General features: G+C 45.7%; 1 protein-coding gene across 6 annotated transcripts in view; it reads right to left on the bottom strand.

The window, feature by feature from the left end:
• Positions 1 to 25,556, bottom strand: part of CD44 (CD44 molecule (IN blood group)) — an 86,838-nt gene that overhangs the window by 43,656 nt on the left and 17,626 nt on the right. For all 6 annotated transcript variants that reach the window (XM_065882831.1, XM_065882827.1, XM_065882828.1 and 3 more), the window contains exons 2-3: positions 7,606 to 7,771; positions 3,978 to 4,111 (exon numbers count right to left, since the gene is read on the bottom strand). In XM_065882831.1, coding sequence (XP_065738903.1) covers positions 3,978 to 4,111; positions 7,606 to 7,771 — 300 coding nt within the window. The remainder of the gene's footprint in view (positions 1 to 3,977; positions 4,112 to 7,605; positions 7,772 to 25,556) is intronic.

Here is a 25,556-nt window from a genome sequence, read left to right as displayed (position 1 = left end):
ATATTTGTTGAATGAATGAAAAAAAAAAACACACCAATATAATTTCCCAACAGTCCATTCTTCCAGTAAACATACCTAAGATATTAATCCCCAAAATGGTCTGCAAATACAAACAGGTCAAGAAACATCCAGATGAACCCTGAATGACAATGCCATAAGAAATAATTAAAGGAAGTTTCAGATCTATCGGTTCTTTTACTCATTTTAAGCATTTACTCAACACATATGACAGATCCCATTATAAACAAGGAGAAAAAAGATAAACATTTCTGTGTCTGCTTTTGAGGAATTCACAGGTCATGGGAGACAATAATAATACTTCTTTAGATTTTTACAGTTTTCAAAAAATTTTCCCAATGATTCCCTCACTTGAAATTCAGGGCAAATAGCCAACCTGGGAGATCTTGCAGAGTATCTACACAGCCTGTTCTGGGGACACCACCAGAAACTGTCCTGACCTATGAGATGTTTCTGAGATTATTATATTGTGCAGACCCAGAAACAGGCCTTGGATTATGGCTTCTTAGTGGCAGGGATGGAATAACCTCCCCCAACTTCAAACACAATTGCAGGTAACAGCAGTACACTGGGGATTTCCAGGAGTAAAGTTGTAACAGAACGAAGCATGATGTCAAAAACACTAAGACAGTTTTGCAAATGGTGAGAGCATTGGTTCGAATGGAGTCCCTTCATGCTCCAATTCACCCTAACTTTTATAAAGAACATCAAGTCTGGCAAACATACTAAGATGGATGCTGACCCAAATGCGCGGTTAATGCATTCACGCTCCCATGTCAGATACAGGGCGTCATTGGACAGCCTTTCACTGTGTTTAATGAGCATCGCACTGCTGGGAGAATCAAGCCTGGTGAGGTTTCCCTGAACCAAAGGATTTGTTAGAAAGACTCTGAGATGAGCTTCCTGATAGGCTGCATCTCAGAAACCTTGCACCCACCACACCAAAATGGCCAAGAGAAATGTTAGTTATTCAGTCTAGCCAATCACTCAGTGACATAGAAAGACAGCTTCCTCAATGCCCAATACAGACTTGTTGAATAAATGAGTGAATGAATGAACAGATGAATGTAGAATCTTCCCCTAAAATCCTCCTTGAAAAGAGAACGAGGTATTTTACTGAAAGCAAACTTCAAAAATGAACTAATTCAGGTCAGTTCTCTGTGTTAACACAGAAGTCATCAAGCTTGTGCTGGGCCTGACCCCTGAGAAAAGAGGCAATAAAAATTATGAAGCCTTATTTTCATTTGTAAACCGTAGGCCGTGTTTTACAAAAACACTGCTGAAATTGTAAGCTTATGGAAAGTATCTGCTAAGATGGAGCTGGCTTTGGTCCCTGTAGCCAACTTGTGTCGGGATCACATCACCAAGTCCTGACCACTTGCTTGTAGGTCTCAGGCTAAGATAGATTCAAAGGTATTTCCAATGGAATCCTTGGCATAGAGCACAAGGTTATCAAGAGCTGTCTCTCACTCAACACTCCCATCATCATTCAACTCTAACCCAAGACATTTAGAATGTATTTATCCTTAGATAAACATTCTTCCCCAGCTCCTTTAGTTTTCATCTCATGACTTCAACAAGATTAAATCCCAAGACAAGAAATATGCCCTCTGGTTCCTTCTAACTCCACCCTGCCCCACACACTACTGAATGCATGTCATTGATCAATAAATACTCTTTTTAAAACATATAGAATATTGATAAAAGCGCTCTAACCATATTGAGTAAATTTAGATACGAGAAAAGGAAAACCATCGCTTTGAACTTTACTACTTCGCTACAGCTGCTTTGCCGCGCACTACCCCTCAGGACATCTCAAGCTTTTTAACAGAACTAACCTCCCCAAAGAAGAGGAAAGTTCATCGGTACCGTTCACTCCCTTCTTTGAAAATGGGCCCAACCCTATGGGCAAAAAGGACAGGGAGAAAAGTCTCAGTAGTAACTGGCCTAGACAGCTTCAACTCCAGGTGATAAAACAGTGGGAGCTTCTACCTTTTTGAATGAAGGTTCTTTCCAGCAAGGGATACCGACTTGTAAAACAGGCGAGACAATGTGCATATACTACAACATAACTTATTGCATACATTCACCTGAAAAGATTCAGTGGGAGAAGCAACAGGCAGAGGCTGGAGAGTATGCGGCCTTGAATTTGCCCTTCCCACGTGACCAACCCCTTCACCTAAAGCACGAAGCCTTCCCGAAGCCTTCCTCCGACCTCTGACATTAAGCTAACCTAGTTAGACCACGTGTTGCTCTGTGTCTCTTTCCTACTGAATAACTGCATGTGGTTTTTCTCATCATGTTATTAGAATAGACTTTCTGGTATAGGTATGGGGACTGGATAGCGATCACGTATTGTTTAGCCTCAGTTGGACTCTCCTCCTTGGGTCAAACTCCATTTGTGTTCTTTGCTTATGTAACAGGGAAGAGTAAACACTCTGTAGTTTTCCTCGTTTTAAGTGCCCCTCCATCGGTTCAGTGACCTGTATAAATTTGACATAATTTACTGGCCTCATGCACTCCATTTCAACTAACCAGCCCTGGTATTTTCTCTTTCTCCTAAGCGCTAGAATTCCCTTCTGAATTCCCACTCTCATCCCTGCTGCTCACACAACAGTGGATGGGTGGGGAAGCCAAAAGCTACTGATGTAATCTCACAATTTCTTTGATGCCCCTATTTAAGCTTAAAAATCCATGTAGATTTTATATTCTACTATCATATGTAATATCTGTGTTTGATTTATAAAAACAATGTCTTAAGTCATCATGTAATAATATCTATCTCATATAGGTAATATCTCAAGTCATCTTCCAGCTAATTTAACATCCCCTTCCTACCTTTAAGGAAACTGACATGTCAACAAGATGTACCACATTTGCCTTGTGACTCCGTCTTCCCCTTCACACACTCTTAAACCTTCAGGGGGGAACAGAAGGCCCCATTTGAGGAGTAAGACATTTGATGGCTGGCATTCAAAAATTTGACATTGCTGGGTTTGACTCTCTTCAAAAGACCCTGAAGATCTACGGTGCACAGAATTTCAAGACGTTGCTAGGGCCTGAATTAGACTTGTAAGCACGAGTCTCCAGGCTGGCGGTTGGAAGCAAGTCCCTTACACAGGGAGGGGGGCCTGGCCAGCAGCCCAGCACGCATATCCTAACTTGGCTTTCTTATTCTCTAGCTGTTGGGTTTTCAGTTGTTGGGTAAGGACTCAAGAAGGTCAAAGGCCTACTGTATATCCTCCCAGCCTTCTCTCCAGCCCCAACATGTAACAAACACCTCCAAGCGAAGCCATTTGGCTTATGCCCCAATGCTACCATTAGATTCGATTCATGTCACTCCCTTATTCAAAACCCTGCCATAACTTCCCATCACGCTGAGAATAAAGTCCAAACTCTCTACCATAGCTTACAAAGCCCTATGCGACCTGGCACCTGCCTACCTCTCTGACTTCATTCCCTGGCTTTCTCCCCTCTGATCACCGGGTTTTATCCACCATGGCCTCCCTGCTACTCTCAGCACAGGCCATGATGCTCCCACAGGCCTGGCTTTGCACTGCTATCCACGGTGCCATGGCTTCCCTCCCTCACTTCGCTCAGGGCTCTCCCTATACCCAGCTCCTCAGAGGTACTTTCCCTGACTATCTTCTCAGGAAAACAAAGCATCCCCAGCACTCTGCAGCTCCTTGCTCTGCTTTCTTTTTTGTAACGCTTGTTACGCTCTGACTTTATGTTACGTTATTTAATATGTATTTGTTTACTGTCGGCCTTTCCAACTTAGTAGGTAAGCACCCTGGAGACAGGAATCCTTCTTCTCCTGGAGAGATACTCAGTGAACATCTGCTATGTGAATGGAGGCTACACGAATCCCCACTTAAGCCAAGATTGTCAGCCATGTTGCCAAAGACTGGCAGGCCAAAGGCAACCCAGAACACAAAGCCAATCCACTTGGAACCAACCTGAAGCATTGAAGCAATACGTGTCATACTGGGAGGTATTGGATGTAAGGATGTACACTCCCGTGTTGTTTGCAGCACAGATGGAATTGGGGTGGATCCGGGGGATCACCACGTGCCCATCTATGAACCCGTACCTGCAAAAGAAACACCAGAGGTCATCCACCCGCAAGGCTATAAGCAGGGGTTTCATAACATCCCATCGAATGACATTTCATTCAGCGCAATACTTCCTTCAGTTCACCCCAGGGATGCTACAAGGTTTCGACAACTGAGTTATGGGAAAGCCAAAAATAACAGCAGAGGGACAGTGAAAGGGACCAGCAAGGCTGATGAAGACAAAGTGATTTTTTTGGAGCTCTATAAAAAGTGTTTGAAAAAATCGATTCATGAAAGAAAACAAAATTAGTTTCAAATAAAATCTATGGTCAGCGGTCAGGCCAGTCTGAAGAAGCAGACGGACGCCCAAGTCACAGAATGACCCCTTGACGATGTGAGACCCACTCTGGCCCGCCATTACCTTCCTATTTGCCAGAAAATACAGAAAATGACTGCCTCGCATCAGACAGAACTAGGTGGCTCTTCGTTTCAGTCCACGAACGGCAAACCTGCCTTATTTCCCAACCCCTCCTCTTCTTTCCTGGCCTCACCTCTTCCTGTGATTCCCTCACTCCAGACCTCATTGTTCTAAACACAAAGCCTTGTTTATATGCCAGATACAATGCATCTTGTCCCATGAGCATCTCAGGCATAATTCCATTGCCAGTGGAAGTAAATCGACCGTCATTAAAATGGGAGTCAGAGTGATTAAGTAGATAGCAGTGCCTCATTAGCTCAGGAATTTTCCAGAAGCAGCAGAGAAGTGCTTAAGCCCCTTTGCCCCACCATGGTGTTTCTGGGAGAGGTTTGGAGCCGGTGGCTCTTTCAGATACAACATACAGCACCCAGCCTCTTCGATCAGCATCGTGGTGGCTGAATACTTACCGCACGATTTCTCTCCAATATAAATTGCCTCAGAAAATGAGATGTGGGCTGAGAAAATACCATTTACAAGGGAAGAGGCAGAGGCAAGGGAAGAGCAGAGAGGGAGAAGCTAAAGCCAACAGGTTTTTGAAAATGCAGTGCTGGCTAAAATGCACAGCCCAAATCCTTTTAATCTTTCCTGCCAGGGGTGACAGTACATACTGCATCACCCTGCAAGACCTATGGGAATGGTTGTGAGTCTGAAATTTCTGAGCACATCGAACTCATTATGTCTAAGTTGCAAAAGCTGACATGACTAATTCCTCATCTGAATGGCCAGACTGGTTTCTCCAAAGACTTCTGAGCTTGGTGCGGGGAGCGGCCGCAATTAAATGTTAGTAAGTTTCCACGTATCTGAGAATTGCTACTAATCAGGGTGGGGCAGACAGAAGAGAGGAGATGCTAAGGTTCTTCCATCACCCGTGAGACTCTCACATCTGTCCTGTGGCAGGTATCTGATTCATAGCTACCTGCGTGAAATTATGGAAATAAGTTTTGCAACACTTAAAACCAGCCATGGGTAGAATGATAGCTGTCTTTGGCACAGTTTTTCTTCGTTTTTTTAAAATAATAACACTCCTTGGTGAGCCTCCTGCCCACCCCATTCCCATCACATTCTGCTAGCCTGTATCACACCGACATTCTGGAATTTAACTTATTCCTGAGTTTTTATCACATCGTGTCGACCGCTGGTTTTATGTGTCATCCCGTCTATAAGTTGGAGATATTAAAATTTATATATGTGTATACTTCATGAGTAGGTTGTTGTTCCCAGGGAGGAAAGAAATACTCAGCAAATCCATCCATGCACCAGACTTTCATCTCCCTTTTGCTCTCAGTCCTTAGGGAGGGCGGGGTCATTGAATCTTGCCCTGGCCTCGGAAGCTGGTCCGGTATCCGATCTCCTCCCCATGAAAGTGATGTGGCCCAGGGTGGGCTGCAACTAAGCCTCAGCTGCTTCCTCTGCAAAGTGGGGTCATATAACCGACCCCTGGTGCAGTCTGAGGATTAAGAGAGGGATATGGGCAGGTGGGCTGGGGTCACCCAGCATCTAAGGGCTGGATGATTGGCCAGTGGGTACAGTAAGAACGTCCCCTGTTTTCAACATATGAGAACTTTTCTCATATTTAGCAAGTTTGCCTTGTCTGCATTTCACAATCAAAATTCAGCTTACTAAATCCACTTTCTTAGGCCACTGACCTAGTCAGGGCCATATTTAAACAATTAGCCTTAGGAATAGAATAAGTGGACCTGCTAATTAGCTTTCCTTCATTGCAGCCTACAGCTCGGGTTCAGAAGCTACCAGCGCTATCTGCTCCTTTTATATTCTCCCAAGACCCTGCTCTGAGCACACACAGATGCCTGCACACATCTGCTCTTTGTGTTCGAGCAGTGCTGCTCATTAGGACTTTCTGCAAAACAGAAATGTTCTATAACCTACGTTGCCCGATGAAGTAGCCACTAGTCATTTGTGGCTAATCGAGCACTTGAAACGCAGCTAGTGCCAATGAAGAGCTAAAGTTTTGATTTTATTTAATTTTAATTAAGCGTAAATAGCCATCTGTGGCTGGTGGCTACCATATTAGTGCACCTGTGAAGATGTGCTTTTTCCTCAACAGCAGAAGTATCTCAGTTCCCACCCATACTATGGGTGCCTTACTCTGTAACCAAGGACAGGGGATAGACGTATTTAACTTACATTTAATGGTTTCCATAAAGAGTTCTGCAGCTTGACTTTTTAAAAAGCAGCCTGTATTTGCGTGTTGAAGAGAAAAGGGAACCACGTTACCTAACGCTATCACGTTGCAAAAGTGCAGAGGGGTAGCTGCGGGCTGGGGTGGAAACTTCAGAAAGCAGTTGTCCAGATTCCCCAGAGCTTTTCTAGAGAAAACAAACCAAACCGAAACACTTCACCACGGTGGTCACCGCTGCTCGCTCTTAATGTGCACCACCTTCCACAGGGCCATGAGAAATTCAGAAAAATAAGGGCTATGCCTGCTGTGAATATCCTGGAGCAGCTATCCTGGGCCTGAGGACAGCTCCCTGAGCACTGTGGAGGTAGGAGGCCTCTCTTGGTCCCTCTCATCGCTTTCCCATCACTTGTAATAATACATCTCAATAATTTTCATGCCCTTTTCTCTCAAATCAGAGCAACAGAGAAGAGAAACAAAATCAAAAGAGAGAGAGTTGTTTGAAAAACCTGCTTTAGCCGAGTCTGCAGGGTGAAGACTCCACCAGGCACAAATTTTTTTCAAGCACTGTTATTTGGTTCCCTCTCTCTTGTGGTTCTGACAAGGATATTGCACGCTTCTTCAAAGCCTGGAGAGCATGCTGTGGAAGCACCTCGGGCAAGTGGCTTCCAACACATGACCCTTAAGGGCCTCCTCTAGGCAACCCCTCCCTCTGTGATTCACAAACGTGTCTTCAGCGGGCCCTCAATTTCAGCTGGTCATACTGGTTCCAGATGGACTTGGCCAGACTAATGGGTGGTGCCAACTCCCGGCAAGCAGCCATTCAGCTGTCACAGAGGAGCCTTCCTGGGCCTAAGCCCCACCCCTTGGACCCAGGCAGCCTACTTTCCCGCAGCAGGTGGGGGCTGGTCCCTTACCTGCAGGTCTCAAACCCTGCGCGCAGGGCTGCCTCCATCTGGGCCATGGTGGGCAGCGTACAATTGAAGGCCTTGCAGAGGTCAGCAGCCTCAGTCTTCGAGATGCTGTAGCGACCATTCTTCTCCACGTGGAATACACCTTTGTATCGGCAGGTTATATTTAGATCTATGGGATGAAAAGAAAAGGTTAGATCCTTCTGCACCAATAATTTGGAAAGGATAAGAAGTCTGTTTTAGAGCAGCCTCATTAAAAAGACAAATAATCTCCCTACTGGCCAGAGCCTTCAACATTCACTGTAGCATTTCAAAGCATCACTACTTCACTCTCAAATCTGAGATAAGAGGCAGAGAGTAGCATCACTTTTACATTCTCTCCACCGACTGCTCTACAACAAAGTTTTTACAAAGCATGTGATTTATTTCTGATTAGGAAAGTAGCACAAACTTGGGGAAAACTTACAAAATTCAGGGAAGTAATGAAGGAAAAGCAAGTCCACCTCTAAGAAGACTACTGCAAACATTTTCAACATTTTGCTATATCTTGTTTCAGTTTGTTTTCTGAATGTGTGTGTTATGTATATACTTGCGTACTTTAAATGGTACTAAATATACAATTTTAGATGTAGGAATCTTTTTTTCCACTTAATGAGTATTTTTCCACAATCACGAGGTACGGCTCCCCAGCTGATAACCTCCAGTGACTTCTAGTCACACCCAGAATAAATTTCCTTATCATGGCTGATAAGACCCACATGACCTGGCTCCTAACCTTTAAGTAGCTCACTCTCTTCCAGGCACAAAGCTTTCCTTCAGTTCCTCTGGACATTCTGAGCCCCTTCCCACCTTAAACATTTAGGTCTGACTTTACCACTTCTTTTTTTTTTTTAAGATTTTGCAAAAACTATATTGATAGGGTATATGTGTGGAAGTCAGTTCTAAGGGGGAGTTAGAACAAGATGGGATAGATGGGATACCAAACAATATTGGACCTAACTTACTGATGTGAGTGCATTTTACATGTTTAGGTTTTTAAAAAATTTTTTTATACAATTTTTAAAGGTTACACTCCATTCAGTTATTACAAAATATTGGCTATATTCCCTTGTTGCACAATACATCCCTGTAGCTTATCTTACACCCAGTGGTTTGTACCTCTTACTCCCCTACCTCTATATTGTCCCCCGGCCCCTCCCAACTGTTAACCACTAGTTTGTTCTCGACATCTGTGGGTCTGCTTTTCTGTTATATTCACTAGTTTGTTTTATCTTTTAGGTTCCACATATAAGTGATAGCATACAGTATTTGTCTTTCTCTGACTTATTTCACTTAGCATAATGTCCTCTAAGTCTATCCATGTTGCTGCAAATGGCAAATTTTAGTCCTTTTTATGGCTGAGTAGTATTCCATTGTATATATAGACCACATCTTTTTACCCATTCCTCTGTTGATGGCCATTTCTGTCTAGAATGTACTGTCCTCTGATCATCCCATTTTGTTTTTCAACTTGAAATCACCTCAACTTGGGGTCCTTCCCTGAACATTCTTATCCAACCCTCAGCGTCTCCCTCAACCTACTATGCTCTTGTGTCTTCACAGCAACTTGTCTATTTATTTGTGCATTTGGTTTTTTCTGTCTGCCTTTTCTTTTGATGGAAACTCCAAGAAAGCAAAGGACTTCTGCCTGTTTACAGCTGTTTCTCTAACACTCACATCAGTGGCAGACAGAGAGCAGATGCTCCATAAATATTTGTTGAATAAATGAACAACTCATTGGAATTTCTTCAAAAACACACTTTGAACATATTGCCAGATAGATCCAAGACCTGTTCTTTACTCGCAAGAGTTAATGCATCCAAAATGAAACCTAACTGCTACCAAGCAGTTTAAAAATGATTTAGTCCTGGGACTTCTGTGAGTTTGCAGACATGAATCTGAAATCTCAATAAGGAGCTGAAAAAAAAAAAAAATCACCTGGTGTTCCCTGATCCTCTGTAACAATCTCAAAAGACTTCAAAGCCCTTAACTGAAAACTCAGTATTCTTCTGTATGATGCCCAGTTTGCACTTGAGTAAACGCCAACACAGAAAGGTTCTGTCCTTGAAGCTGTCCTGGTGAAGCAGAGCACTTCCTTGAGCCTCAAAGACAGTCAGACATTGACTCTGCCAATGCCAGACACCACTCTGTCAGTCCCAATTCAGACAGAATTGGCTTTAACTCAGAATCTCTCTCTCACGTGGGTGGGTCCACAGGTCATCAGGAAGATTCTGCTTACTTATCAATGAGAAAACTGGGGCTCAGAAAAGTGAGCTGCCCAAGGAAGTGAGAATTGCTGTCCAGAGCCTGTAGTTGCCTTCCTGAATCCCAGCTGCTTTGTTTTACATTTCTGAGCTGATAGCCAGGGCGGAGAAGACTGCAACTGCGGCGTCCCTGGTTACCCAGCAATTTTGGGGTTCCGTGTGGCATCACCTTTCAAAGACCCTGAGAGGTGACTTGTATGTATGTATGTATTATTTACAGGTGGAGAAACTGAAGCTCAGAAAAATGAAATGACTTTGCAAAGTCACCCAGCCATTAAGTGGCAGAGCTGGAATTCCACCTCAGGTCTGTTCAACGCCAAAACCCACGCTCCAATCCACTTTGCTATGTGCCCAAGAATCCTTTCATATCATTAGAGCAAGTTTTCACTCTGGAGGGGAGAGATACACCTAAACAACTGTTACATAATGACAAAGATAGGGTCAGTGTTAATGGGATTGTACAGCCAACAACTGCTTTCTCCTCTCTGAGCAGGAAGCAGCTTCCAATCACTAGAAAACAGAGTCTGATGAATGCAAATCGAGATGATAAGAAAACTGTTAAACTTCTCTACAACCTTTCTCAACTCTGAAAATAGTAAAAGAAGACATAAAAAGTAGAGCTTTTGCAAAGACATAAGCCAATATCAAGTGATTCTCTTTTCTTCGCATCATTAGCATGGAGGTGCTTTTAAAAAACATGAGAACTAGGTGAAATGGAGAAAATGTGTTTTGGGGAGACTAATTCCTTTTTGGCGTGGTGTCCTTTGGAAGCCACTCACACAATACTTGGATGATGAGCCCGGGGGAGCACAGAGGGGGGAATGTACAAGGCCCTTTTGAAACGCTGTTTGTTTTTACTGACATTTTCAGCTTTGGCCTCGGTCGGCCCATCTTTGCCAAAGGAGACTGTCACGCTGGGTGACCGTCCTTCCGGGGGTCCTCTGTGTGTAGCTTACAAAAGAGCAGCAAAGCCTCCCAATCAGTTTCTTGGAGGTGAGGGAGACAGAGGACACTTCAGCAGATGCCAGGAGAGGCAGACCGCCCATCAGCGTGTGGCCAGGTGGCTGCTGTCACTCCTAGGTTAAAAATAAAGTCTGAGGCATGGACGGTGGTTTGGAGCTGAATGGCAGTTTCTGTCTTATGAAAATAAATTAGAGTTTGCCACTTGGCACACAGAATATGCAAATGCGAAAGGAACCGATTTACAGAGACGTTTGAATAAAATCCCTTGAGTTCCACGGGCGGCAGCCAACATCACTTGATAGATGATACACACAGGAATGTGTAAGTGTGTTTCTAGTTGTGCATGTGAGCGTGAATGTGTGATGTGTGCCCTTGAGGTCAGCCAAGACAGGAAGAGACAGATAAAATCAAGCTTCAGCCTTCCTAGAAATGCGACGCTTACCCAGCGTGTGTAGTAGGTGTCAGAAAAGGGCTGCTGAACGAATGAGGAAATTCTATGCAATGTGAGAATTCCACGGCTTACGTTTATCTTAATCTCACACATAGAAAAGGTCCAACTCCTAATCTTGATGGCATTCAGCCATCTGGGAATTCCAAAGACGGTGCCAAAACCTTCACTTCAGGTCAACAGTATTCAGTTCCTCCCCTCTGGGTCCCTCGTGTCTTAAAAAGGACCAAGCCTTCAGGGCTGTGTATCCGTTAAGCCCTGATAATTTATGAAGACTTTCCAACAGGCTTTCTTAACACTTACGCAAACAGAAATTATTACCCCAAAGGGTATTGATAATACTAACAGCAATAATAGTAGCTAACACATGTCGTGCGCTAATTATGTATATGCCAAGCAATCTTCTAAGCATTTGACAAGCATTAACTCATTTTATCCGTAAAACAACCCTATGAAGTAGGTAATATTATTATCCCCACCTTTCCCGATACAGAAACTGAGGCACAGAGAGGGGAAGAAACATGCCCAGGTTCACAGAGCTCGTAATGATGGAGCCAGGATTCAAACCCAGCCAGTCTGGGCACCGAGAGTCCACAGGCTTAACCACCAGGGCACACTATACTCCTCACCCCGATTTACATAACTTGTTTCGCCCTCTCAACCTCCCCCGTGTATAGCTGAGAATATCCCCAAGGTTCAAGTAAGGTTAGGGTAAGGCCGAGGCGTGAGTAGCCAAGGACCACAGACCACTGGACAGGCACCCGTGTCCATGGCCATGGCACTGGCCACACTGCAAACCCGTGTAGAGAGGCTGGACTCCGGAGATATCTGTGCATCTCTCGTGAGAAACGGAGATCCCTGTGATGCGGGAGCTGCCGTGACTCAAGAACCTAATATTAAATGGCCGATTGCATCTCTCAAACAAGCCTGTCCAACTGGACGTGAATCAAGAATGTTTTCCGTTAAGCCCTCTGGTCTCTAATAAATCTCCTGTATCATGTAATAAAGGAAAGATTCCAAGTTCCTCCCTCCAAGAGGCCCAATGGGCAACATTAACGTTTGGAGGCCACTTTCAGATTCAGGGTGGAGCCTTTCTGGAGGGTGTTCGTTATGATGGGGTTGCCAGGAGGACAGAGGGGTCATCGGCCCCCACCCAAGGATCTCATTGCCCACGTGGGAAGAGGTCTATCAGTAACCTGTCAGGAAGACCACAAAAAAGGAGTTCTGCAAGAGAACTGTTTAACCAACTCTCTGGCACCAACTCACGTGAAGGCTGGTAGTTCAACTTAGAAGAGATCCACCCCAAACTGGGTTCAAATCCTGACACTGCCACTCACTCCAGGTTACACAGCTAGTTAGTTTCTTACCCTCTCTGACATTCAGCCTTCTCCTTGATGCGATGACAGTAACATCAGGGTTTGTGGGACCGTGAAATGAGACAAGATATGTCAAACCCTTGATACGGTGTTTGGCACTTAATCAGAGCCAATGAGTATTGCATACTTATTAGGTGGCTGATCTACTTCAGCTAAATTAATTCTCACAAAGGTGCTATGGAGTGGGCACTACTGCCAAACCCACTTCAGAGACAAGGAAACTGAGGCACAAAGAGGTTAAACAGTGTATCTAAAGTCACCCAAGTGGGAGAATCAGGGTTCTAACATCTGTGCTACACTGCCCATTATGTGGGGTTCTGGGTAAATTCATTCTTATTTGGATAAGCCAAAGCTGACCCATAACACCATTAATTTTACCTATATTTTTCACTAAGCCTCACATCAAGGAAAACAGATCTTTCTAGTAAAATCGCCCTGGGCCTGAGACAAATAGCTTCTTGGTTTGCTCCAGTCACGTCGAGAGGGATAGAAAAGCACGGCGTCCGCCGAGAGTACAGCACTGTGTAATCTTTACCCAACTCACCATTAAGTGCATGTGTCCATATTTTCCTAAGAGGTGAGTGAGGGTGGGGATATTACACAGCCGACTAGCAGTGGAGCTGAGTGACAAGACGTGTTCAACCTGGAATCCACAAGTTGGTCTTCAGGGGTCTATAAACCTGGGAAATTATACGCAAGACTGTGTGTGTGTACGTATATATGTGTCTACATGCTTGTGCGCACGTGTGTGTGTGTGTCGGTGTTTGGCTAGAGACAGCATCCCTCAGTTTCCATTAGCTCCTCAAAGATGTCTGTGACAGAAACAGGTGAAGAATTACAAGAAATTATTATCTTTAAGGTCTCTTCAGTAATTAGAAATTCCAGGATTCTGGAATTTTGGAACTTCCTTGTGGGCTTCATGACAGCAGGGACTGCGTCTCTCCTTCAGCACGTGTCCCCAGGACCCTGGGCAGCACCACACAGAGTAGGCACGTGTGGGACAAATGAATGAATGAATGAATGAATATTCTCCCCCACACACAGGACAAGCAGATGTGTAGGATGCAAACAGAACACGCCTCGGGTCCACTCCCCACGTCACGTCTAATAGAATCACCAGCTGGGCCTGGTTGAGAATTCCCTAGCGGACACTTCAAATGTTTAAATGTTTTTAATCCGAAGCATTTGCTTCTGAGAACCTCTGCTGTTTTCCCTGAAAGCAAATGTTTCAGAGACCAACTTTCAGCTTGGCAACTGGCGTTGTCTGCCTGGACTTTGCGCTGTCATCTCAGAGACGAGCACAGCCTTTTCACATCCTGTCATAGGGCCCCTTCTGAGGCCAGATCTCCTGAGACAGGAATGACAGACACAGTGCGTCCCATGTGAAGACCACAGGAGATGATCTACCATCACGCTGTGCCCAGAGACACTCAATTCTCTGAACCAGACTTCTCCAGACGGTCCAAAATGAATTAATGTATTTTCTAACAGGCACCACCTAGATGTGTCTGGCTCCTTTTGTCATCTCCTCAGGAAGGATGAGGCAGAATTAGATTTTTTTCTGATTTGGTCCCAGAGTAGCTATGTGTCTGGGGAAGTTGGTTTTCTTGAAGATGGGGATGAGGCCAGTTCCTGAGACCCAATGACTTGTGCAATTCCCACGGCCATGAGAACAACTGCAAACATTCACCTAATCAGGCCCATATGAGGTTTCCAACATTTTACACCTAAAAATTCATTTAATTCTCACAACAGTGGTATGTGGTAGGCACTTTTGTTACCCCCATCTGATGCAGGAGGTAACTGATTCTTTGAGAAGACACGTATGACCTGAGCTAGGGGCTAGTGGACCTGGTTTCAGACTGGGCAGTCCAGCTGATCATACTGCAGTGTTAAGTGGCACCTCGTGGGTGGGACAGATGCTAAACTACAGGAAACCCTCTTCTCCACGTGGTTTCTAAAGTGCAGAGAGGTGAGCATTAAAAGAGAACTCTGCAGAGAGGAATTTGAGCTTATTCAATATTATTAAATATTAATAAGCTCAAATATTATTTTAAGATCACAGGTCTCTTGATTCTGGACCAAAGGCTTAACAGGGCAGGGCCCTTTGCTCAAAGGCTTGGAAAACTTAGATGGGAAAACCTGCCCTAATGGAACTTCCACCCTCTCCCCAAGGCAAAGATTCCTAGGTCTCTGTGTTCACTGGCTTTCCCCCAACAGAGGTCTGGCTTCCTCTCTCTCATTCTACCTGTGCTCTTCCCGAGATCCCCCTGGGGATCAGAGACCCCCCCCCCCAACCCCAGCTTCAGCCTCAGGCTTCTTCTGTCCTTTACAGCTTGAGGGCTCTGGCCAGGGCCAGACAGAACAGAATGAAGAGAGGTTGGCCCAGGGCTGGGATGCCAGACCACAGGCTGTCCTTGTGACATTTTGAGATGTCTGTTGCCCAGCCCCCAAACCTCAACAGACCAGGCCCTTCTAGCTGGAGCATGGCACTCCAGGCTCACTGCATCTGACTCCGTCGAGCCCCTGGAGTCAGTCACATGCAAGCCTCCTGGGCAGAGGTGGCCAGAAGCACCAGCGAGCTCTCCACATTTTTCATCTTTACAGTGTTTATCATGAAGCAGCTGGGATTCGCTTTCTGTCCTCTGATTTGCCGAGCTCATGTCTGAAAAAGATTACGCAACATCACAAATCTAACCGAACTAATCAGAACTAGGGAGAGATAGATAAGGCCAATTGTTTTTTAAAGCATTATGGCTAATCGGATCATCTGTGTTTAAAGCGAGGAGGAACAATGGCCAGCCAGCATCAAAAATTCTCTTGAGACGCAAGAGAGAAAACAAAAATCCACAATGACTGAGCGTGGTCCCCCAGCCAGCTGGGAGGAAAGCAGGACCTCCGGGGTCCATAACTGCTAGTTTTCTGACTACTGAACTGCTTTTATAAGAGGCCTGAGCAAGCCGTTCCAATAAAGCCACAGTCCACTGTCTTAATGGGACATGAAGAAGCCATTCTCTTCTTCATTGTGATTGTTTGATGTCTTCAAAGCCCAGAAGTTTCCATCTGGGAGTCTTCCTAGCTATTATAGCCCCTGCTGCCACCCAGGCCTGCCAGTTCAGAAGGCTGGCAGCCTTCCTGCTGCCCCACATCTCTCGCCCCCATCCCCTGATGCCCATGTGATGAGCGCCTGGTGAAAGGGTCTATTGTTCAGCATCCCATTCTGAACGAGGCCAAAATCACACTCAGTGGCCGAATCGCCTCTGGCTGCCCTGGGCAGACCATAAATCTTGAAGGACTCAGTCTCTCCCCGAATTGCCCTGGAGGCGGGTGAGGGTTTAATGAGCAGAGAAGATAGTCATACACCATCATACCGAGAGAATTTCCTCCAGAATGTGTCCTGGGTTGTTTTCAACTGAGCGATTCATCCCTTGGCACTTAGAAGGGAAATGCACCCCAACTTCTTGGTGCTGGCTATATCCCCTGACCTCTCAGCCTTTGTGTCCGAGGAGCCTGTCATGGCAGCCAGCAAGGGCCCATCACATCCACTCTGTCAGAGAAGAGTCCAAGGGTTCTCTCAGCCACTACACTGGCCCTTCAGTCTAGGCCTCCAAAGAACCAATCCAGTGAAGCTCTTGGATTGTTTGTACGGAGTCTGAAGAAAGACCCCCACCCCTGCCTCCTGGTGGCGTAATGGGAACTGGGGGAGGGGAGAGGGTGGGAAGGTCTGGTTAGGCCCCCATTCCCGATCCTGGATCCAACAGTCTTTCTGGTAAAGGAGAGTGTGTCCCAGAACTGTTACCTCAGTACCCAACTCTGTGAGGCCAACGGTCTTTGGTGAGCGAGTCTCCGGGAAGACAGCTGAGGGAGAGAAACCACAGTGTGTGCCCCTGCGTGTTGCCATGGCGACCGGGAAATGTTTGGCTTTGGGCCTGAGACCTTGTTTTCTTCTTTTTTGGACCATATCTGTTTAGCAGACTGGCTAGCACAAACCCAGGATGTGGTAAATGAAATGAAAAAGCATCTCAGGGGCCCACATGGGGTTTTTCCTGTTGCAAGTAGAAAAAAAAAGAGGTCCTACTTTTTGTTTCATAGTTAGATTTTTGTGGGGGGAGCTAATGACAGTTATAACACCTCGTTCAGGTACAGCTTTGGCTCAGGTCTGTGGCTGGATCTTTGAGGAACTGGCTGATTTTAACCTGAGGGAAATATGTCATGAGAGCTGAGGTGGGCTGAGACTGTCATTCACAAGTAATAGCTGCATCTCGCGGTGGTTAGTGAGTCACTGACACGCTGATGAGCCATGGACCCCATCTGGGAGAAGGACAAACGGTTCTAGCCTGACTCCTGTTCATTATAATGCTGTGTGATGTTGAATAAGTCACTTTAGGTCTCTGGTTCACACCTAGGCTTCCTGCCTCCCAGGATGAAGCAGGAAGTTAGGAAATGCTTGAAGCTAGTGGGGTAAAGCGGAGAGGAGTTATATGCACACCTGGGACAGTATGAACATCTCAGAAAGCTTCCCAAAAATCTAGTATTCTCCAACCCCAGCAGAACAGGTGGATCAAAGTACAAGTGTCAGTAATAGTGCCATGGGGGAACTTTCCATCTCCAATTATGAAGCATTTCCACATCCAAAAGCAGCCCCATGAGGCCCATCAGGTAGGTACTATGGCCCCATTTTACAGATGAAGAAACAAAGGAGCAAGAGATTCAGAGACTCCAAAGTCTTACAGAGTTTGAATAAAACCCAGACCTCAACTCAGATTTTCAAGGTCTTCTGAGTTTCCCCATTACCCGTGGTGCTGCCCTTTCCATCTTGCGTGTCAGCAAGCAAAGGGGAAAAGTGACAGCACTCAGACAGAAGAGCAGTGGTTTTCATACTTTTCTTCCCCTCCCCCTCCCAATGATGTCTTAGGCAGAACCACAATATTTAGGATAGGAGAAAGCAGAGCTGCTCCTGTGGGAGTAGGAGTGAGGGTGGAGACCCCAGAGCCTCGATCCTCCAGCTGCTCATTCTTGCCCAGCCTCCACCCCACCCCACCAATGGTCCTGACACCCTCCACAATGCTTTAGGAGGCTGCGTGGAACACTCTGGAAACCACCGCAGTAGGCGCCAATCATAGCAATGATAACCACCCCTTGGCAAGGCTTGCGATGTGCCAGGGGCTCCAAAGCATCCTAAGACGTTTAGCTGCCCCATGTGACAGCTGTGGAAGCAGAGGGTCAGAGCGCTAAGTAATTAGCAGCTCAAAGGCTGCAGCCCAAATGAAATGCATTGTATAAAAATGCTTTACAAGTGATACAGGCTTAGCATGTTTTGTTTTTTTTTCCTGTCAGTCTCAAGAATAAAAATACCTTGCAATGTAAAGTTCCCCTTAAAGGTTGTCCCTGGCTCACCCTGTGGAGAGGACATAGCAAAGTCTGCTTTTCCAATCCTAACCTACAGGGATGGGGGCTGGAGAGCAGTGGACTCGAGAGGATTTATAGATCCAGAAACTGAGGTGAGGCTCAGAAGGTAGAGCCATCCAGGTAGAGCCATCCAGATGGAGGGGAACAAAAGGCCACCACCAACTCCCACAGAGTCCAACATCACCACACAGTCCAGGGTATCTCCAGCTCGGATTTGATTTTCTCTTCTCTATCTCTTTTAGCATCCAGCATCACCACACAGTCCAGGGTATCTCCAGCTCGGATTTGATTTTCTCTTCCCTATCTCTTTAGCATCCAGCATCACCACACAGTCCAGGGTATCTCCAGCTCGGATTTGATTTTTCTCTTCCCTATCTCTTTTAGCATCCAGCATCACCACACAGTCCAGGGTATCTCCAGCTCGGATTTGATTTTCTCTTCCCTATCTCTTTTAGCATCCTTTCAAGTGATAAAGACAAGATTCTGGAATTCACGGAGCTGCTATCGTGTCAGACGTTAGTCTAGATGTGGTAACAGGTGTCGTACTGCGTGATCTCCAGAGCAGCTTTGAGAGGTCAAATCATCAATCCCATTTTGTAGATGAAACAAGTGAGGTCCAGAGCACAACTGACTCAACATTTGCTGTGAAAGTGGCAGGGCCATGAGTCAAATGCTGGGATGATATCTGGTCTCCGACGTGAGTTAGCCCAGATGTTTACCAAAGCCACCCCCCTCTGCTTGGGGCACACAGATTCTCACACTGGAGGCTAGAAATGAAAGGACCCTGTGGGGTGTGGTTGGGACGGGTCCTACTGCTGAGCCTATGGCTGGGCTCCCCAGAAATATTACCATGGATGGAGCACCTACTGTGTGCTAAGTGCTTCACACTGATTATCTCATTTAATCCCCACAATAAATGTATGAGATAAGGACTATTATTGACATCAGACCTTATTACAGATAAGAAAACTACAGTTTGGAGAGGTTAAGAAACTTGGTCTTTTCCTATTCATTTATTTATATAATTAAATGTAAGTCGCCTTTAGAAGTTATTTTAACTACATCATAAATATGTAATTGTTGGCATTTTACTTGTTTTCCTTATTTCTGAATTTTAGTACTTGGAATAAAGACTCTTATTATAATGTCAAAAAAAAGGAAAGGAACTTGTCCAAGTTTGCACCGTTAGGGGGTCAGGCATGCCTGGCCCCTCTCTCTTAAATGCCACACGAATGCCTCTCTCATCACTTAATTTCAGGAGATCCCAGGTGAATTGCAGGATAATGCCTCCTGCCAGATAGTTTGAGCATCTACCGGATTTGTATTTGCTAGTGTCATGCCAATAGAGTTGGTGGATGGTGACTGCTGTCTCCTCCAATGGGATAACTAACAGACCCAAGGAGATGGGGACATTTTCATAGAGAAATGAGTCCTGCACTGGGACTTAACAGCCCTGTGCCCTAGGCAGGGGTGACTGTCTCAGGATCACAGTGAGAGGAAAATGTTGAGGAATGGCTTGGATTTCCACCTGGCTTCGATAGTAACTCGCTACCTCTTCTCTTTCCATGACAGATGGTACCTAGTTCAGACACCCCTTAGATTGATGGTTTTTATCCTCTTTCCCCCATGGCACCACTTCAAATTCACAGGAGGGACCATGTCAGTCACACTCCGATGGGCACCAGGTACCTTGCCATCCCTAGTGGCCTCTTTCCCTGTCACTCAAAAAATCTTACCCAAATGCAAATGAGTGAGCACGCAAAGTCTTCTAGGAATAGCCATGAGTTTGCTGCAGTTTATAAGAGAAGAAAGTCATTCATAAGCCTTGGCACCTGGTTGCCAGTAGCCCTGTACTTACAATTTACCTACTACCAATCCTGACCTTCACGTGGTTTGAGATAGAACAAGAACCATGCCTTTAGGTCACCCCTTTCCTCTTCAAATGCATCAGCAGTGAAGTGATGTAGCTGCAAAAGCATTTGTTTACAACAACAAGTATTAGAAGTGACCAAGGAGAGATCTAGATTTTCACTGATTCCGAATTAGGAGGGCTCAGAAATCATCAGGTCGTATTTTAATGACTCAATTGCTCTCTTTTCTCATAGACTCTCTCTCTCTCTCTCTCTCTCTCTCTCTCTCTCTCCATCAGATGCTAAAGTGAAGAGGGGTGTGAGTGCTCATGTGAGTAACAGGCCCCTTCCCAGTCCAAGAACCCTACCCTTATTTATTCTCCAGATGCTTTTAAGAGTAATACAAATGTTTCAAAGCAGAAACCCTATCGAGGGAGAGGCTGGATTGAGGGGATAGTTTTTAAAAATCTGGGCCAAAAGATTTCCAGGATCAGTACAGTTCCAACTGCCCTGTGAGCTAAGAGCTTGTAATTCACACCTCTTCCTGAGCTTTCAATCTCTGAAATCTCATCTGTAACCACAGATGCCAGTTGCAAACGCCAGGCTCCAGAGAACACACTTCTGACAAGCTTTTAAATCTGACTCAAGCCACAGGGTTTGGACCAAAACCTTTACCATTTCATGTGTAGCCGGAGTGGGCCGAGCATAACTCCCTGCTTTTAAGGAACATGGCTCACGCAAAAAGCCAGGAGGCTTGGAAATGGAGGAAGCTACAGATGATCCTTCTGCGAAGTTGTCAAAAGAAAATAAGATCTTCATTTTCCTTCAACTAAATAGCCATCGAACATGGCAAGAGACCACACCTGGGTGAAGGCCTAAGCTACTTTCAGCCCGGACACTTGAGAGACATTCTAGAAGCAGCAGGATAGGCACAACAGGGCAGGGCCTCCTCCTATGAAATCTGTGCCTCCCAAATTGGTCTTCTTAGGGCGTGGCGCAAGGCATCCATTCAAAGCACCCTCCAGAAGATGTGAGTGTTATGTACCAGATATGAACCTGGGTGCTGAGGAGACATATGAGGTCCCTGCCCTGAAAGAGCTTATGCTCTAGTGTGGGGAAACAGACGATATACAGGGAAACGATTAGCATATAAATAAGGCAATTTCGGGAGCGATAGAGCTACACAAAAATAAAAGGGGAACAGGCTGCCTTTTCGGGCAGTCTGTGTGGTCCGAGGCACACTATTCTATGAACTTATGGGCATATTTTCCCTACTTATTATGGAGCTCTTGGTGAGATCAGATACATGGCGAAAGGAAATACCTACACACACACACACACACACACACACACACGCACACACACACGCACACACACAGAGAGATTAAATCAGATTTGGAATTCATTGCCTTCCAGGGTCCATAACGAGATGTCCTTAGCATGTGGACTTAGTAGGGTAAACAAGGGAGACTTGGAAGGCAAAGGTATGGCAACCGAACGACCCGGCTTTGTGGATAAGAGTTCCATTTGAGTCATAAGCTGGGTACAGAGCTGATGGAAGATGGCTCTGTCTGCCCCTTCTGGGTCTTGGCCTGAACTTCAAGGAGGCAAACCAAACAGCGTGACAGAGCAGCCCGTCAGAGTGCAACTGTGATGTGTCCACTCACCAGCCCTCTGAAGGCTTACAAGGATCTCCTGGCATCTTCAGCCTCCCTTAGTTTATAGTTACTAAGGTGACAGAGCAATTACCCCTATGCTATTGTAAGATGGCACAGCGGCCAAGGTCACAGTCTTTCATATCAGAAAGACTTGGGTCCAAGCCCCAGCTTGGGCTCCTGTGGAATGTTGGGCACACCATGTTTTCTTAACCTTTCAGCCTCATTAGTAAAGTGAAGGCAATACCTACGTCATGGGGTGCTTTTAAGGTGTCAGTGGGGAAATGCACCTGAAACACGTAGCAAAGTACCTGACGCTTAGCCAAGTGGCTGGGACTTGATCGATAGTAGGCAATCATCTCAAAGATTAAGTGTTATGTAAGGCTACTTAATCATAAAGAGCCTCCCACTCTGACAATTCTTGATTAACTGGTCGGTCATTCACTGTATCACTGGTAATAGCCACTCAAGACCTCCAGTTAGGAGTCAGAAGCCTAATTATACAATACATGAGCTCCTACTCTATATAATACATATGACAGATAGATATACAGATAGGTAGCTAGATGATAGATAGGTAGGTAGATAGGAAGGAAGGAAGGAAGAAAGAAAAAAAGAAAGAAAGAGAGGAAGGAAGAAGGAAAGAGACAGATGAATGGGTGGATGGACAGACAGATGGATAGACAGACAGACACTATCTATAAAACATTATTCTAGGAAGAAGTATGCCTCAAGTGATACTAACCCACATAATCAAAATGGGTTCCACTGGGATTATGCCTTGTTCATCCTTATATCCACGATGTCTGATACATAGTATGGTGCCCAATAGATGTCTCTTTAGTTTTGTGGGAAACGCATTAGAGTCCAGTGACCTGGGCTCTAGAGTTGGACTTCTTACTGATAAGCTGTCAGTACTTATCAGTACGGCTTCAGTTTCTTTATCAGAGCAGGAAGAAGTTGGCTTTGGTGGTGTCTAGGTCCCTGGCCAACCTAACGCTCTGCCTCTAGAAGTCTACGTTTCTTTTAAACTTGTTCTCTAAACACTCCAGGAACCCGAGTGGCTCCCTCTTGCCTGCAGGGTTGTGGCATATCCCTCTGGAATCAAGGCGGTGGTGGTGTGATGGATGCGTCAAGCAGGCTGGAGTGGCCAGCAAAAAGAAACAATAGACAAGAGTGTTACCAGCATCCTTCTCTCCAATTACAACAGCTAAATGCCTTCCAGCACACAGAGACTACAACCTGCCCCATCCAAGCTGGACGGAGAGAATGGTTTCAATTAAGGGAAGCATAGCAGGATGGCTGATCTCCTTAGAGAGACTACTCCTAACTTACCACAAACAGCCCCAGCGCTCCCTGCAGTGAATTTCAGCATCACGGGCCAATGCAAACCATTCTTTACTTGTGAGACAATCCTCAAGTGAGGTGCTTCTCAGCAGCTCCCACCTGCACAACTGGAAGTGGAGACACCCACCCCCGATTGGCTCCCTGATCCTTGGTGGTCTCGGAGGTCCCACTGCGAATGGGAAGAGCAAAGAGGGAAGTTCCCTTCACCTGTTTTCCCGAAGATAACTCTCGGTAGTACTAAATTGTTTCAAGGTCCTTCATTGTCAAGGAGCCAGAAAAATCCAGATTCTCAGGAAAAGGAGATGCCTTGAATTTTCAAGGCCTCCAGTTCTGGAGATGGAAGGACAGGATGGGTCCCATAAAGCTGAATGGAACGCTGGTGTGATGTGAGAGGGAGAGGATTGAATTCCAGCCCCACCACATGAGAGCGGAGCCTTCTTGGACAAGTTACTTTATCTTTACGAGCCTCAGTTTCTCAGCCTGCAAAATGACTCTAAGGAAATTCAGTCATTTATTTATTCAGTGGATATTTGATATTTGCTGCGTACCACCAAGAGAGGTTTATGGGAGTTAGATAATAAACTCAAGGGAAACACCAGGGTTGCGTTTGGTTCATAATAGGTGCTTAATTTTCCTTCTCCCACGGGAAGATAAAACCCTGGACGACGAGTCACAGCTCTCCCAGATACCAGGGGGACCCCTCGGTTCTAATTTATAATGTATTTACACCACGAACAATCATCTGTGTTTCGATAATCTTCTGTTTCAGCCCAAACTACAGTCTGCAACCACACTCCTATGAAATTAAAAGCAAAATCAGAACCTGACACGAAGGCAAACACTCCTACTAAAAGGTGCAAAAGTTTTAGCCACTTCTGAGGTGTGGCTGGGAGAGGCCAGATGTTCCTTTCTTTAGAGGTGAAAAGAACTGAGCAGTTAGAGACAATTCAAGGTATTCTGGGAGATAAGAGGATTGAACACCCCAATGATTGACGGGTGGGCACTTCATGTACTCAAAAGCTAGTCCCCTCCACAACCTCCACAACCAGGAAATTCTAAGCCCGGGCTTCTGGGGAGGAAGTGGGCTTTGGGAAACTTCAAAATTTCCAGAATGAGAAGAAAGCTACAGCATTAACTTGCCCCTAAGGGTCTTTCTATACTCTCGAGACCAGGGAACAGTACTGTAAAGAAATACTTCTACCCAAGAGGGAGGAAAATACCATTTCCTCCTCCAGCCTCACTGCCGACTGCCAGCACCGAGGGCAGGAAGAGGCAGATCCTGCTGAGACTAGCAGCCCAGGAGACGGCCTGTCAGCGTGCAAGTAAAGACAGGACCTGGAGCGTGGTTCCCCACTCGCTTCCACCAGCTTCTGCAATGGCCAAGCTTCCCGGAACAGCCTATGCCACCTTATGCCTGGCAACAGTTGTGCCAGTAAGCACGGGGGTGCCAGCGCTTCGGTGCGCCCTCCCCCCACATTAAATGAGATCTTATTGGCTAATGTTTTGCCCAGAAATGGAATGAAAATCTTCCAAAGGCAGCTGGAAGCATGTCTCAAGTGCAGCAGGAACAGAGTTTGGGCTGAGGGGAAGGGAGAGGTCCCAGGTCTGATACTTACAGTGATCTCGATGATTACTGAGGACGCTTTTTGCTCCCTGTCAGTCATTCCGCACGCGATCACAGTTGGTCCTGACACAACCCTGCACGTAGGTATTATTACTCCATTTTAAAGATGAGGAAATTGAGGCTCAGGGTGTTGTCAATTGCTTAAGGACACAGAACTGATGAGGGACAGGACTCGAACCCAGGTTTAACTCCAGGACCCAGACTGCTTGCTGAGAGCCGGAGATACCAGACTTCGATCCCCCTCATGCATCCCTGACCCCTGTACTTAGCCCAGAGGCTAAACTATGTAGGATGATGAGTAAACAAACGCTCTCTAATCTAGCCTTCAGAGGAAGGTAGAAAACCTGACTTTGACAGACACTATTCCCTGGTGGCCTATTTCTAAATGTCTTCCAGGGGGTCTGGGAAGCTCATTTGGAGAAGAAACTTGAATGCGTCTTCCAAAGGTTTTAACAAGGCAAACAATGCAGAATACAGAAGTAGCTGCTGACTTTAGCCTTCCAAACAATACAAAGAACAGGAAGCCCAAAGAGATAATAGGGTACCTTTCCTCTACCCCGAGAAACAGTCCTTAAGGAAGGCTGGAGATTATCTGATGATACTTATTTGAAAGGAAATAGAGCTGCCCCAAACATGTTCCAGAAGCAAGCCACAGGGAGCCCCTCCCTCTGCCCCCAGGAAGAAGAGTCTAGAATATCCAAGGCTTTCCTTCCCAAACCTTGCCCCATCTCTTCTAGCCCTCAGCAGAACATGTCTCCTCCTTGTCTTTCACATCCATGAAATATTGCACATATTCAGCCTCTGTTTGGTACCTTCGCAGGAAACCATGGAAGAGACTGTTTCTTAGGTGACGCCAGCCAAGGAAGAGGAATGGAAATTGGGGTGGTGCATGGCCATAAAGGGAGGAGAAAAGATGTGGTCTGCTTGCTGACCCTCATTTGCTTTTTAAGCACTTGCCTCTTTTTCCAATGGACAGATATAG

The sequence above is a fragment of the Phocoena phocoena genome, chromosome 8, assembly GCF_963924675.1.
Source record: "Phocoena phocoena chromosome 8, mPhoPho1.1, whole genome shotgun sequence".
Lineage (NCBI taxonomy): Eukaryota > Metazoa > Chordata > Mammalia > Artiodactyla > Phocoenidae > Phocoena > Phocoena phocoena.
Note: the sequence above shows the minus strand (reverse complement) of the source record. Positions and strands in the feature narration are given on the sequence as shown.